Genomic DNA, 14,102 nt, shown 5'->3' on the forward strand with positions numbered 1-14,102 from the left:
CTGAAAGCTTTTTTGGTGGCTTAGCAAATCAGTGCTTTGATACGATGTGCAAGCCCCCTTTCTGAGCTACAGCTGAGAGGTGAATAACCCTGTGCCCACAGGAGGAGACAGTAGCTTATGACACAACCTCTTTCCATGTAAGTGACCTCAATAAATCATTGCATTGAATTCAAAGCATGTACATTTTTAGTAACCAAAATAGGTGTAGAATTACAATCAGCAAGCCTTGACAACAATCCCAGATAAACTTCAGTGTTTGAACTGATTTACTTTTCCCAGTAAAATGTCTCAGACACAGAATAACATATTTTATTTTGTTACCAAGCAAGAACACACAATATTAAAAGTAAAAAGAACAACATAAAAAGAAAGGATACTGTTGTATCCTCAACATGTAGCATAGCACATAACCTCAACCCTAACCTTAACACCTAACCATAACCCTATGACCCCAACCTGCAACATGTATTACTATATATTGCTGCATATTCAGTACGTATACTAAGAAACATTTTCTCTAAAATAAAATATTAACGTTAAATAGCCTACTCTGTGCTGTGTTAAAACTGCTGTGCACGGCTCCTTCAGTCAAGTGTCTACTGTAAGTATTAATGAAGATATTTCACTGCAGTTTGAATTGAGAATTTGTGAACTGGAAATCTGGTACGTCTTCAAACAGCACCTCTACTTTTAAATGGAAATTGTACTATCGCATTACTTAGTCGACGTGCCTGTATGGCATTTTAATATGTCAACTATATAGACGCATATTCTCCACTTTAATCAGATGTCGGCACGGAGTATAATCTAAAAGTATTGTTCCGTTGCGGAGATCCATGAGTCAGAAAAGACGATCCTGTTGTAATTTGCTTTCCGTCGTGATCAAGCATCCGATGACAGAATGGAGGTTGACCACTGACGTAAAGATGTTAGGGGTAGGTGAGCCATTTTCGGTTTGGATATAAAGCATCGAAATCTCAGAGATCAGCAGACGACGGGGTACAGCAGAGGAAAACAGGGACTTTCTGTGCATGCAGAATACTTAGCTCATTAGAAAATACAAGGAATAAGGAGTGCATCTAGGAATTTTGTAGTTTCTTATTGTATCGGGAACCAAAAAATTTTTTCCCCACAAAACTATCCAAAGAACTAACTGAACAGCCAAGGTAAGTTTCTTTCTGATGCTAGTTTTGTTACTTTGCTATAGCAGATATATTTTGCGTTGTTCCAAAAATTCTGAATAGGAATGTTTTCCCCCCGTAACATTCATTTTCCAGATGCAGAAATGTATTGCCGGTGTATGTATATCACTCATTTTTTGCGCAATCTTGACTGAGACACTTGGAATGGTTATTGCGGTAGGTCAGCCTTTCTCGTCTTTTTTTAAATTTTTAAACTAGTCTGTCATGTTTTTATATTCATCGACAGTCTAAACAAAACAAGTTTGTGTGAACTGTTCACTGTATGGTGATATTATGCAGTGTCACTACTTACGTTCTGCGACCCTGGTCATAAATTAATATTTGTCCCTCACCATTAAGAATAACCAAACAAGTTTAAAAAAAAAAGTAATTGAAGAGGTAATACAAAAAGTAAAGATAAATCCTCATCCGCACTTTAATAAGTCACGTGAAAAGATATAATACAAGAAATTCTATCATATTGCGGAAAAACAAGTTCTGATGTGTGATCACTATGTTTCGCAACTAAAACTGTCATTTCCTGAGTGAAGTTTCAGATTTCCTGACATTTTATATTTTTGATATTTTAGTATTTTAGCGTTCACGCTGATTTTAAAAAGACCTGCGATAAAAATGTGAGCAAAATATTATGTGGGCTAGACAATAACACGAATAGACCACTCTGAATGTTAAAAAAACGTCTATATAGTATTCCTGGAATGTGTGTGAATGCGTATTTGTGCTCTACAACGCGGTCTTCATCTTTTCCTATTACAGGCAAAAGAGAAGAGAGGCTGGACTCTTAACAGTGCAGGATACCTCCTGGGTCCTCGTGAGTTATCCGAAAATTCTATGACTTCCGTTAGCATAAGATACATAAATTACACCTCGCTGCTAATGTCTTGTATGAACCTTAACCTACTCTACATGTCTGATTTGTCCGTTCTTAAAATTTAAGCACTCATTTTACTCAGTATACTTTACTTATATTCATTGCCACTATTATGCCACTTTATACTGAGAGAAACCTGAAGTCCCTTTTTCGATAGTATAGCGAATGCATCATTTTACTGCTCTCTGCACGTTTCTAATCTAATATAAGGCGTTCTCAGACATTCAAAACCGAATGTCTCTATATAAGGAAACCTCGCTCTCTCTACCGAAATGATTTGAACGCATTTTTGTGGGCTACATTTACTCATAAGCTTGGAGGAACAGGTAAAATGAAATCATCATTGTGTTTCAGGTCGTATTGATCACCTAATACAGATAAAGGATACTCCCAGTGCAAGGGGGAGAGAAGAGCTGCTTGGTCAATGTAAGATAGCTCCTGCAGGTCGTTGAAGTCAAAAGAGGAATTGCTGAGTGATGTATCAGTCTTTGTGCTTATTGCATCATTTACACTGTCAGTGTAAACATTAGGGTATTTTTCATCTTCAAACGGTGAGACGACTTTACTCATTAGACTAAAAAAGTGCCAAATCCTCTCTGGAGCACTTTATCTTTGAGCATACCTGTCAGTATTTAAAATATTTTCCAAAAAGGCACAAAAAGTGCAGTAAGATGGCTTTTTTCAATTGACATGTGTTGTCTACAGCACATGTTGTGTATTATGTCCAGACATCCAAGAACTAGTGTGACTAATGTATCCACACTGTGACATGGTGACTCCTCCTCTCCAGATAATTGATGAAATGATTACATAATGAAACAAAATTAATTTTAATGGATGGCATCTAGTTATCTGAGGATGTAACAGGGTCTGGTTTGAGAGGCTTGACTTACTGTACAGCATAAGAGCAGTAATTGTCTCCTACAGACTCTTAAAAACCATGGGGTATGTTAGTTTTGTTAGGGGTCTATAGTATGACGGGTCTCTCTCTGCTTTCTCTTCAGTTTCCATTCTCTGTCAGTTCTCATGCTGTGAGATCCAACCTCCATACTCTGTTCTCTCTGTTCTTGGTTGCGTTCACCTCTTTTACGTCATTGTGTTTGTGTCCATGCCTTGTGCGTTGCATTGGTGTGACAAACAAACCCAAAAGCAATTCCATGACTCAAGTCCTGCAGGCTGCTCCAAAGACCGCTTGAAAAAAGAAAAAAAAATATCGCAAAGGGATAATGCAACCAAGTAGGACCATATGAATGTCTCAAGCAGCTCTGTGAATTTCAGTTAGGGCTGCAGTTTGTGTGTGTATGTTTGTCCAATTGAGAGTTCCATTGGTGTTGGAACGGATCAGCTGTACTATTTGTGGACTCTGTACTTTGTGGTTCAGATGCCATCGACAGTCATAGGACCCTAAGTGACAAACATGGTCTGGCAGGAAAGAGGGAGATGCCCCTAGAGGAAGACTTCAAATCAGGTGAGTAGCTGATATCATAGCTTAGTGGAGCCATCTAGTGGACACAAAGAGTAAGCTCCCGATGAACTCTGGGCTCAAAGATTAAGGGACATGTGTTAAAGGCTGTGGAACGTGGACGTTTTTTAGGGGTGTGATCCAGTCCTCAGCTAACACTTCTCCTGCACTTGTATAGGAGCTTTAAGGATAGCAGATGAAGACATAATCCACACTGTGGTAGACTTCCTATCTTATCTCAAACTAAAAGGTGAGTTTCTTTCATGATGTAATGGTACTACCCAGCAGTACATAACTCATACTTCAACTGGAGATCTTAGCTAGAGTATCTTTTACTTTACGTCTATGTATTTCTTTGTCTGTTTTTCTATTATAAGGAACAGGGCCAAAATACATTACAATTTACTCTTATTCTGATGAAATGTTTCATGGTTCATCTTACAGAAATTGGGGCACTTGATAGCCTGCCTACGTCGCTGGCTTCAGAGGAGATCAGTCAGCCTTAGTTTGTAATTCTGCCTACAGATGCTGTGACCTCAACCACTTCTCATTGTGCTCTTCTTAAGATTCTTAACCATGCAGCCGATTTCTGTTCTTTCTTTCTTGTTACATTCTCTGTTGTTCTCTTCACCAGTTGCTCTTAAAAGGAAAACTCACAAATTGAGTCCTTCAAGCTGGACAGTGCAACAATAAAACTCATAAATGGCATTTGATCCATCTCATTCTTGGTTATATTTTATTCAAGTGAGATTTGCATTTTTGAGGGATACAAAAATATCGAGTTATATCAAAAATATCAATTCCTCAGTGGCAGCAATCAAAGTTTATTTTAGAAGTCAGTAGCAAATACATAAAGCCATTATACAGGTTTACAAAATGATTTGAATACACATTCATCCTCTTTCCATGCTCTTAGATTTTACAATTTCTCTGGCGCAAAAATATAAAATCAGGAAGGTTGCAAAAGAGTGGCTGCATGAATATTTATTATTGCAACCAGTTTAATCTATTCCAGTCACACAATCTTCTGGGCTCTCTAACACACACACACACACACACAGTATTTCTCCGTTTCCTTTTCTCTCTCTCTTTCACACACACATACACACCCGAATAAATGAATGTATCACCAGGGTAATTTGTTCCCTGAATAGTCCAAAAACTCTCCGTGATGTTTTTCTGTCAGCGCAGAAATCACAGACAGCACCGATGATATGCTCTCCTCTGGACTCAAGGGCGCCTTAATGAGGAAACATAGGAAATATGTAAACACAACGCCTACAACACATGTATTAAAAACATCACATCATTAATAAGAAAGCATTATGCACTGTGCATTGACGACTGAGATACTCACAATGGCCCCACCCATGTCAGTGCGTACCCAACCTGGGTGCAAAGCCATGCAGAGGATTCCCTCTGATTCCAGATCAGTGGCCAGGCACCTAGTCACCATGTTCAAGGCAGACTATACACAAACACAAGTGAACAAAGAACAAAGACATAGAATGACTGCATCCAAATACAGAATAAACAAAAGTAGACAACATCCACCAAACCATTCAGTTTTTCCTTACCTTGGATGTCCTGTAAGCGTAGCTTTTGAAAGTTGCTCCCTCTCCCCAATTGAGTTGAACAGAGCCCAGAATGGAAGAGATGTTAATGATAGCTGCCCTGTGAACACCCATCCCGGTGCCTTTAGCTGCTGCTGTCTGTAGCAATGGCAGAAACACCTGGGAGAGAGCCAAGGGCATATGTCATCTCATGTCATGTCACCCATGTCAAATATATGCAAGACTCTTCAACATAAATATCAGTTTATACATTTACAGAGAAGCTTGTTTTGTATTCAGACAAACTGAGGGTTATACTCTCTGTGAATCTTACATATGATAATGTGAGAAATGTTTTGAATGTATTAACCACGGATGATTGTTATTGTAATTAACTGCCAACTTTGTGCTTTAGTTATACTAACTGCTGTCTAAATGTTAATGTTCTGTTCTGTGTGTCATATAATTTTGTAGCTGACACCTTAGGTGTCATTAAAAGGTCACAGTAGAAAATAACAGACAAAGGAGGTAGTGCAGACAAAGGAAGTAGTGCATAATAGACATTGGATTACCTTTGTGACAAAGAGAGGAGCTACTGTATTACTCTCAAAGGTTTTCATCATGGTATCACGAGTCACTGTCTTGAGGTCAGACGAGATGTTGATGGCTGCATTGTTTATGAGGCAGTTCAGCCCATCTGCACCCACGATGGATGCCACCTCTTGTGATGCTGCATCTATGCTGGCTTCACTCACTACATCTGATAAAAATTAGATATCATGATCAATTTCATGTGCACTTTAATAAACAATAGACAAATTTATTCATAATCCTTATACATGACAGCCACAGTGTTTTGGTTGATCAACCTAGCTTTACACAATAAAATGCATGAATGCAATACAAGTTAGTATTTTGATTTATTTTGGGTATTTGCATTAGACCACACTCAGAATAATTATACCAATCATTTATTCTTGAGGAATCATAATATGTATATCATGAACCAGATTATTCATTTAACATTTTGGAATTCTTATAGTTAAACCTTTCATTGGAAAGAGGCAAATGTGTGTCAATCAGAACAGCATATTATTTGAGCATATTACTGTTTTCATTTAGTGTTAAGCAGTGCCCTGAAAGCTTTAGATTTGACTCCTGTGCTCTTGCACCCCATCTGCTGGGTCACTTGTATAGCCAAATTTACAAGGTTTCAGAACCATACTCTTCAAACCGTTAGTTTAAGTAGTCTTTTTTAAATGTTCATGTAATCGTTTTAATTTTATTTCTTAAATTTTATCTCTTTAAAATGGACTTAGCTTTCCTGTTACTCAAGTGATTTCTTTACCATTTTTCTATGTATCTGTGCTGTGGCATTGCATTTGATGAAAGTATAGGCCATCTAAATTGTCAAAACTTATCCTTCAAAACATTTTCGTAAGAAAGCAAATGCTGTCAGGAGATACATCTTAACTAGGGCACCGAGCTTTGGAGAACAACAAACAATAGGTCTGATGAGTTTTTTTGTCCACCACTAGTCCAGAAAATAGTTACAGTCAGCAGTTAGGCAGATATTTGTGCACCATTACTTTCAACGAACGGCCATTACTGTCTGGCTAAACAGAGCATGACCCGCTAGAATGTATTTCCCACGTAGCAGAGAACACACTCGCATCGCGTTATGTCCTGTTTCACGTTTCACTACACTAATATGTCTTAAAATTTAAAAACCTTACCGAGTGGTACGACATGAATCCCTGCATGGGACTTGGAAAGTTCTAGGAGCTCCTGGAATCAGGCAAATGTATGCTAATTAGATCAAAAATGGCTGTTACACAGGAACTCTTGCTCGTAAAATTTTCATTTGTTGATATAAACCGCGCGCACGCACACACACACAGTCGAAATACCTGTGCAGCCGAAGGATTGCGGGCAGTTGCTATGATCTTCTCGGGCCTTTCTGTTGTTTCAACCAACTGTTTTACCATCTGCAAGCCTAAACCTCGGCTAGCCCCAGTGATCAGCACCGAGCGACACTTGCTGAAATGGAGCACCATTACTCCGTCTTGATCGTCCTATGCTGAGCCACCTTGAAAACTCGTACAAACACTTTTAAGACCTCACATTAATGCCCCATGGAATCGCATTTAGCTGTGAAGAGGCGTGGTTAGTTTCATAACCATAGCTTTAACAGTATGGACCCTATTACCAAAACTTTAATCTGAGCGTGACAGCCGCGATACGAGTTACATAGTTAAGACTGTGATACATTGGTTACGTGTTCACAACATTACAAACCATTCTTTTGACTTCAGCGATTCTTGACTGATTTCTGACCATTACAACAGGACACCATTATCCCAATGCGCTGTCGCTTACGAAGATGAGAGTCTTACATGAAAATTTCATCAAATCATATAATATCTTAGAGGGCCAGGTAAACATGCAAATAGACCTCGAAACTCATTTAGTACCAGACAAAATTAGGAGTTCTGGTTTATCTGTAAAATACATATTTCAGTTTGAATGAAACTGAGGAAGTGTGTTTGTCAGTGTACTACGACGTAAACGCTGCAACCCCATCTAGCGCCACAGTCACGTCAAATTTTACATTGGAGGAATTTAGTCGCGGTGAACATGATCGCCGTGACTGACGATGTATCATAATATCTGTATGATTTACATGTAAACACGATGATTTCGTTAATATTACATAAAAATAAAAAGTGTAAATATAGACTACTGAGCAATGTGTGAATGCGTTAGTATGACTTTATCAGTAAGGTAAATTCGAAAATCAAATTTATTGCCAACCAACCTACAGATTTAGACAAACCTTTTTTCCTTAAAAAAAAAAGACTACGTAAGAACCTCAGTCACTGTCCGTTTCTCGGTGAACAATTTGAACATATTAATTTCCTGCTTCCCAGTTTCTTATGCGAGTAAAAAAATAAGGTTGGCCACTATGGAATTTGGATGCAAACACTGTTCTATTCCAACCAAACTTCGTGAAAAGGGGTTCCCATCGTAATCTCAGAGGTAACAAGGGCAAATACAATCGTTTTAATTAAACGTTGAACGCCACCCACATTTACACGCACACGCTCTTCACGAGGCTGATTACGCGTCAGCTGTTTGTGTATCTTTACCCTCAACTAACGATATACCCTAACCCGCAGACTACCAGACCATTAAGGTATCTCACGAACCACAATACTTCTCAACGTTAAACAAATAGTCGTGTTTTTAAGGTAATCCACGTCGCCCTGATGTTAAGTTAAATTTGATTAGCTAATATTACATAGCTACATTTTCCAGCTTTCCGAACGGGACATTATGAGGTAATTTTGTACCTGTGGTTAGCTAGCTAATTACCTTACTGTAGTTGTAACAATAAACTGAGTTCACCGATCACCGTCCTGAGTGTCACGGAGACGAGGAGAGTGTCAGTTCGTCGACCTCTATATTAAATTCTCACAGTTAACACCTGAATTTTTATTTCTAATCTGTTCGTCAGAAAGTTTACGATGAATGACCCTGAGAGCCTCGACTATACTTACCGTGGATCTTTGAGCGAGGCACCTGTTATCAGTCCTAATGTGGGCCATGCCATCCTTAAAGAGATGCCAAATCCCTTCAGCGAAAACTTCCACTCAGATTCAGTTCAAATGTCTGACAACCGAGCACTGCCTCATTTTTCACGTGGAGATGGAGTGCGACATATTGGTACGGGCGAATCTTACCGGGAGGATAATGACGGTACCAGTTTCACATTCTGCTGCCCGTTGTCATGCGATCCTTCATCCACACTGACTCAGTTCCCTTCTGCACACTACCCTGATTATTTTCTACCTCCGTCAAGTACCTATCTCCTAAATCCCATGTCAAGCCTTGTTAACAACACTTGTCACAGTTCCGTTAGTAGTTCATGGACACCAGAGGCGACAGTCCGCGGTGGCATGTTATCCGTAAGTGTCTGTGAAAAAAACATTGCATGTATTGGCGATGTGTTCAGCTAACTTAAAAGAAATACGATTTGACGATTTCTTTTATGATTATTGCTGGCGAGTGATCTTCCCTGGAAACATTAAATCTAAAGTAATGTAGGCCTCTCACTTCAGCTGAATTCAAATATTTTATAATAATAATAATAATAATAATGATACAAGTTTATTTAGAGTCCAATATCACTATTTATAGTCTCAAAGGGCTTTACATGTCTATAACATGTCTATTCAGCACTAATTTTGTTTCATTTATGTTTAAGCACCAAAGCCAGTTTGGTCAGTATTTTAGCCAGTTTTTTTCCACAGTAATTGTGTTAAGATAATGTAATCACTTTAATCCAAAGAATAATCTTAATTGTCTTCAGCTATGTTACTTTTTCCTTAGAGTGAAATTTGTAATGCTGTTGCTAGCATAAGCTCAGAAAATACAGAAGAATACACAAAAGAGGCCTATACGCAAGAGTCTCCTGCTGAATTTAGACACCATGGTCAATGGGACCTGTGCCCACCTGTAAGACCCTTAAAGTATACAAATGTGTGTGTGTGTGTGTGTATGTGTATGTATGTATGTGTATATCTTGTAATGATTATATCTTTACATTTCTTAAATTAGTTATATTTGTTCCTAAGTATTCCATGAAAACATGATTTTAATGAACGTTTCTTTAAAAATAAAAAAAAAAACATATTCCACAAACCATTTATGTACATCCTGGATTAGGCAAACACTCCTCTTGCTGTTTTTCTGCCACCCTTTGACCACATGGGGGAGAAACATGCTCTTCAGACTCCCAACTACTGTCAGGTAATGAATCATTTTATTTCATTTACAAGATCTGCAATTCATCTCAGTGAAGACAAATTCTGTTTTTGTCCCAAAATACATAAACTGTTAACTCAGAAGGAGTTCTGTGCTGTGTTCGATAGTCATTCTTAATCTGCAACTCCTTATGCAGGTTGTGTGTAGTATGAACTAAGTAAACTATTAGGTTAGGCTTTTGTGAGTTTTGTGCTGTGTTTGATATGCACTCTTAATCTGTGATTCTTTATGCAGGTTCTGTGTAATACGAACGGTGAAGGACATATGGTTCTTAGTCAGCACGTCACCTCTTCCCAGGGAAACATGCCCGAACATGGCCGCCCACATTTAGAAGGTCAGGGACCCATGTCAAAGAGTTGGCATAAGTCACAGTTTCTCCATGCTCAAAATATCCTTCCAGAGAAAAAGCGCTAGTCTAGCTCCAGAGATGTTTTGACCAAAAAAAAAAGTTTGCACTTATGCACGTTTTTAGCTGCTACTATCTGTAACTCTAACTGAACACTAACTGTGTACCTGTGGTCTAATTCTCATGTGCAGTTTTCCTTATCTGGGTTTGTCTTCCTGGTGTTGTCTTGTGCCTAGTCTTTTTTGTTTCTCTGCTCTTGCCTGCTACTAGATATCGGTCAGCCACTCAGCTCACGCCAAAAAAGGCCAGTGCCTTCGCCTGGACCCGGGCAGGGTTTGGAAGGAGGACCATACTTAACCTCTTTGGGTTTCTCATCCATCCAGCCCGGCCAGTCCTACATACACCCCTCCCCTTTAATTCCTCCACCTTTGTACAGTTCTGGCTTGGCCTTCAACCTGGTATCAGGGCAGTATGTCTCACAGGTACTGAAGTGTGTGAAGAGCTGTCTTTGTGCCGTAAAGTAAGTTTGTGAAACACATTCATCTGAATGTGACAAGACAAGTCACTAAGCAACACTGAACCTAAACAAGCAACAAGCTCAGCAAATGCTCAGACAGTGCTTTTGGAGGGAGAGGCTATAGTTTGAATGTGTGGCATATTCAGATATAACTCTGCTCTCTCATTAGTTCCATCAGACACATTCCCCTCTGAATCCAGATCCTCAGAGCGTGGCCAGCGATGGTCCTCCAAAAGGATCCAGATCATGGTATGAGTGATTGCTATAAACTCCTCCACATTCATTATCATCTCTCTGTTGTGGCATTATTGATATATTTAATACGTTAATTAAAAATACTGTTTATTTAGTGGATCTTATCTGGACAGACTAAGGAAGCCATGCAACTGCACTAAATCCCAGTGTCTTAAACTGTAAGTAATCTATCTTAACACATCTGACCGCATATATATCTGAACATATATGTCAAATTGCTAATAACCATAAACACAGTAAAAAAAAAAATATTGATAAAGCCCATTGATCTTGTTGAAGATTGGGGCTGACTTATGTTATTGTTTCTTCTATGGTTCTTCTACATTGCACAATAATGCAGTTCATAAATACATAAATGTTCCAGCTACCTCCTTACATACAACCATTCAGTTCAACAAACCCAAGGCAATTCCTTCTTGAGGTCATTCTTGCAAACATGGACCACACACACTCTTTGCAATTACTAAAAATACAGTAGAAAGAAAGCGGTCCAGCAGTTGTTGCTCAACTTTATACAGTACTCGGCCATGCCCTGACTGTCCTCTGACTGTCTTCCAGATATTGTGACTGCTTTGCTAATGGAGAAGTCTGCAGCAACTGCAACTGTGTAAACTGCTACAATAATGCGGAGCATGACACAGAGAGATACAAGGCCATTAAGGTTTTTCATTAACATAAAATCTCAAGTTTGAGCTGCTCAAACAATATTGTGTATTCTTGTGAATATGTTTACCAAATCCTGTAGCAGAACTAAGTTCACTGAGTGAATTTCTGTTGTCATATTCATTGTTTTTCACATCACTTTTCTTCTCCTTTCAAAGGTCTATCTTGACCGAAATCCTGAGGCCTTTCGACCAAAGATTGGCAACGGCAGACTTGAAGACCTGAAAGTTCGCCACAACAAAGGATGTAACTGCAAACGGTCAAGCTGTCTAAAAAACTACTGCGAGTGCTACGAGGTGACATAACAGGACCCTGTGTAACTCCACACACATACTGTGTCTAAACATAGGCGTTGCCACAGACGTGAAAGGCTGCTGTTGAATCCGTGGCCCTTGGTTTTTTCCTTATGTCATTGCATGTATAATCCATTTAAACTGTGAAAAAATCCACAGCTGGTAACTCATCCATGGCTTTGAATACTGTGCAGGCTAAAATCATGTGCTCTTCGGCCTGTAAATGTGTTGGCTGCCTTAACTATGAGCAGAGTCCTGGGAAAAGAGCCACGGATTGGGACAGTCCAAACACCACTTACTGCAAGAAGGCCGACACTCAGAAGAGCAAGTGAGTCCATCTTACTTTTTACTGTGGGGTTTTTTTTTCCATCGTTTATCCCCCCCCCCTTTTTTTTTAGTCATGTCCAGTCCCCCTGGTGTCTCTATTCCCTGTTGCTTGTACATCTCCGATGAAGGCTGTGGAAGGTGAGGAAGAGCACATGCATCCTCCACTACACGAAAAGTCACCAAACACCTCTTTTCACCAGACTATGGAGGACTTTCTCAGGAAGCTGAGTCGTGCTCCCCTGATCTGGCCACCACTAATCTAGCGCCCCTGACAAACTAGTGGGAATCACTATTACGACCACAGGGAGACGATCCCCCACTGGCTTCCCACCTGTGAATGCTGGCAGCCGTGCCTCCCTGTGGACGCCCAGCCAAGATACCGGGACACAAACTTGGTTGGCTGGCGTCCTATCCACTGTGCCACCCCAGTGCCTGTTCATCTTACTTAACCATGAAAATAATTTGTTCATTCATGCATGTTGTTTTTTACATTTCCTGTCTGAAAAGGGTGCCTAAGGCATTGTAAATGCTCCATGTAAACCACTAGAAGATTCAGGAGGTTAAAGACAGGAATGTTCTCTGGTGTTGCTTAACCTTATTTGTACACAAAGAGGTTACTTATCACTCGGAACATGAAATAAATTTAATGATTTGGCATGGAGCATTAGGTGGGCAAAATCGATTTTGTTTAAGTATGCTTGTAAACAGATGCCATCTGCTGTGAAAATGTAACTTCTGTTTGTTATGGTGATGACAATTAGATGATCATTCTTAAAAAAAAAAAAAAAAATCATCTGGTCATCTAATTGTCCTCATATAAATGTCACTTGCTGTAAAATTGTCATTAGATTTTTCATGGTCACATTTTTTTTTTTTTACTTGGTTGGTTGTGGTTGAACTGGAAGCAGACATTAGTGGCGGAGTGTTTTGTTTGGTTTCAGTCATCATGTGTTTCTGTGTTGATAGGTGTCCTCTGAAGTGCATCACGGCCGACGTGGTGGAAGCCACATGCGGCTGCCTTCTTGCGCAAGCTGAGGAGGCAGAGAAGGAAGGGTACACTTTGTCTCAAGCTGAGAGAATGATTTTGGAGGAGTTTGGCCAGTGCTTGACGCAAATTGTGCGGTCAATATTCAAATCCAGCTGCGTGCAGGTGTAGCTTGCGGGGGGAAAAAAAAAAGTCAACTCATTCAGCTCCCTGACAAGATTTGATCTTCTGATGGAGATGATGACCATCTGTGACCACTGGAAATATTTATGGTGTATTAGAAATACTTAATGGTCTTTTCAATTTCATTATTTAAATTATTGTTTAAAAGATTTTTTTTTTAATTGGAACAATTCATTATTTAAACGAGTGTTTCTTTTAAATGTCTCAGCATTTAGGAACTGATTTTGTTCATTCTGGTCTGAAAGCTACGCCCAAAAAAGCATTGTTACTGTGAATGTTGTCAGTTGATTCCCTGTCTCACTGTCCTCTTTGGTCTGTATTATTTACATATTTGCTTGCTGTGCCGAGATTCATTTATAAAAAAATTCATTCATTTCTCTGTTATAAATCTGGCACTAAGATTTTTGCCATTTGAATTCCTGTTTTAAAAGCCAGTGCTGAGGAGTCAGTGAAACATTAAAGCGGGAAAACGTGATCTTTGTCTGCTCATTTTCTTAGGAATACATGAGATATTATTTGGTTGGAGATTTCTTTTTTTTTTTTATTTTATTCTTTTAGCTTGGTTATTTAGACTTTTATTTTTCTGCTGCTAGTACCTGGGTCACTGTTTTAGAGCAT

The 14,102-nt window shown here is 39.2% G+C and overlaps 2 protein-coding genes across 2 annotated transcripts; one reads left to right on the forward strand and one right to left on the reverse strand.

The window, feature by feature from the left end:
• Positions 1-1,277: 1,277 nt before the first annotated feature.
• Positions 1,278-4,041, forward strand: gal (galanin/GMAP prepropeptide). The gene is made up of 6 exons (XM_030788266.1): positions 1,278-1,358; positions 1,959-2,013; positions 2,428-2,499; positions 3,455-3,541; positions 3,714-3,785; positions 3,980-4,041. The coding sequence occupies exons 1-6, from the start codon at positions 1,278-1,280 to the stop codon at positions 4,039-4,041; spliced, it is 429 nt and encodes a 142-aa protein (XP_030644126.1).
• Positions 4,042-4,339: 298 nt separating this feature from the next.
• LOC115817516 (C-factor) lies at positions 4,340-7,214 on the reverse strand. The gene is made up of 6 exons (XM_030780835.1): positions 6,999-7,214; positions 6,825-6,876; positions 5,661-5,848; positions 5,113-5,268; positions 4,893-5,003; positions 4,340-4,775 (listed from the first exon to the last, which is right to left on the reverse strand). The coding sequence occupies exons 1-6, from the start codon at positions 7,143-7,145 to the stop codon at positions 4,662-4,664; spliced, it is 768 nt and encodes a 255-aa protein (XP_030636695.1). The 5' UTR covers positions 7,146-7,214; the 3' UTR covers positions 4,340-4,661.
• Between the last annotated feature and the right edge of the window lie 6,888 nt (positions 7,215-14,102).

Source organism: Chanos chanos, chromosome 1 (assembly GCF_902362185.1).
Source record: "Chanos chanos chromosome 1, fChaCha1.1, whole genome shotgun sequence".
Classification (NCBI taxonomy): domain Eukaryota; kingdom Metazoa; phylum Chordata; class Actinopteri; order Gonorynchiformes; family Chanidae; genus Chanos; species Chanos chanos.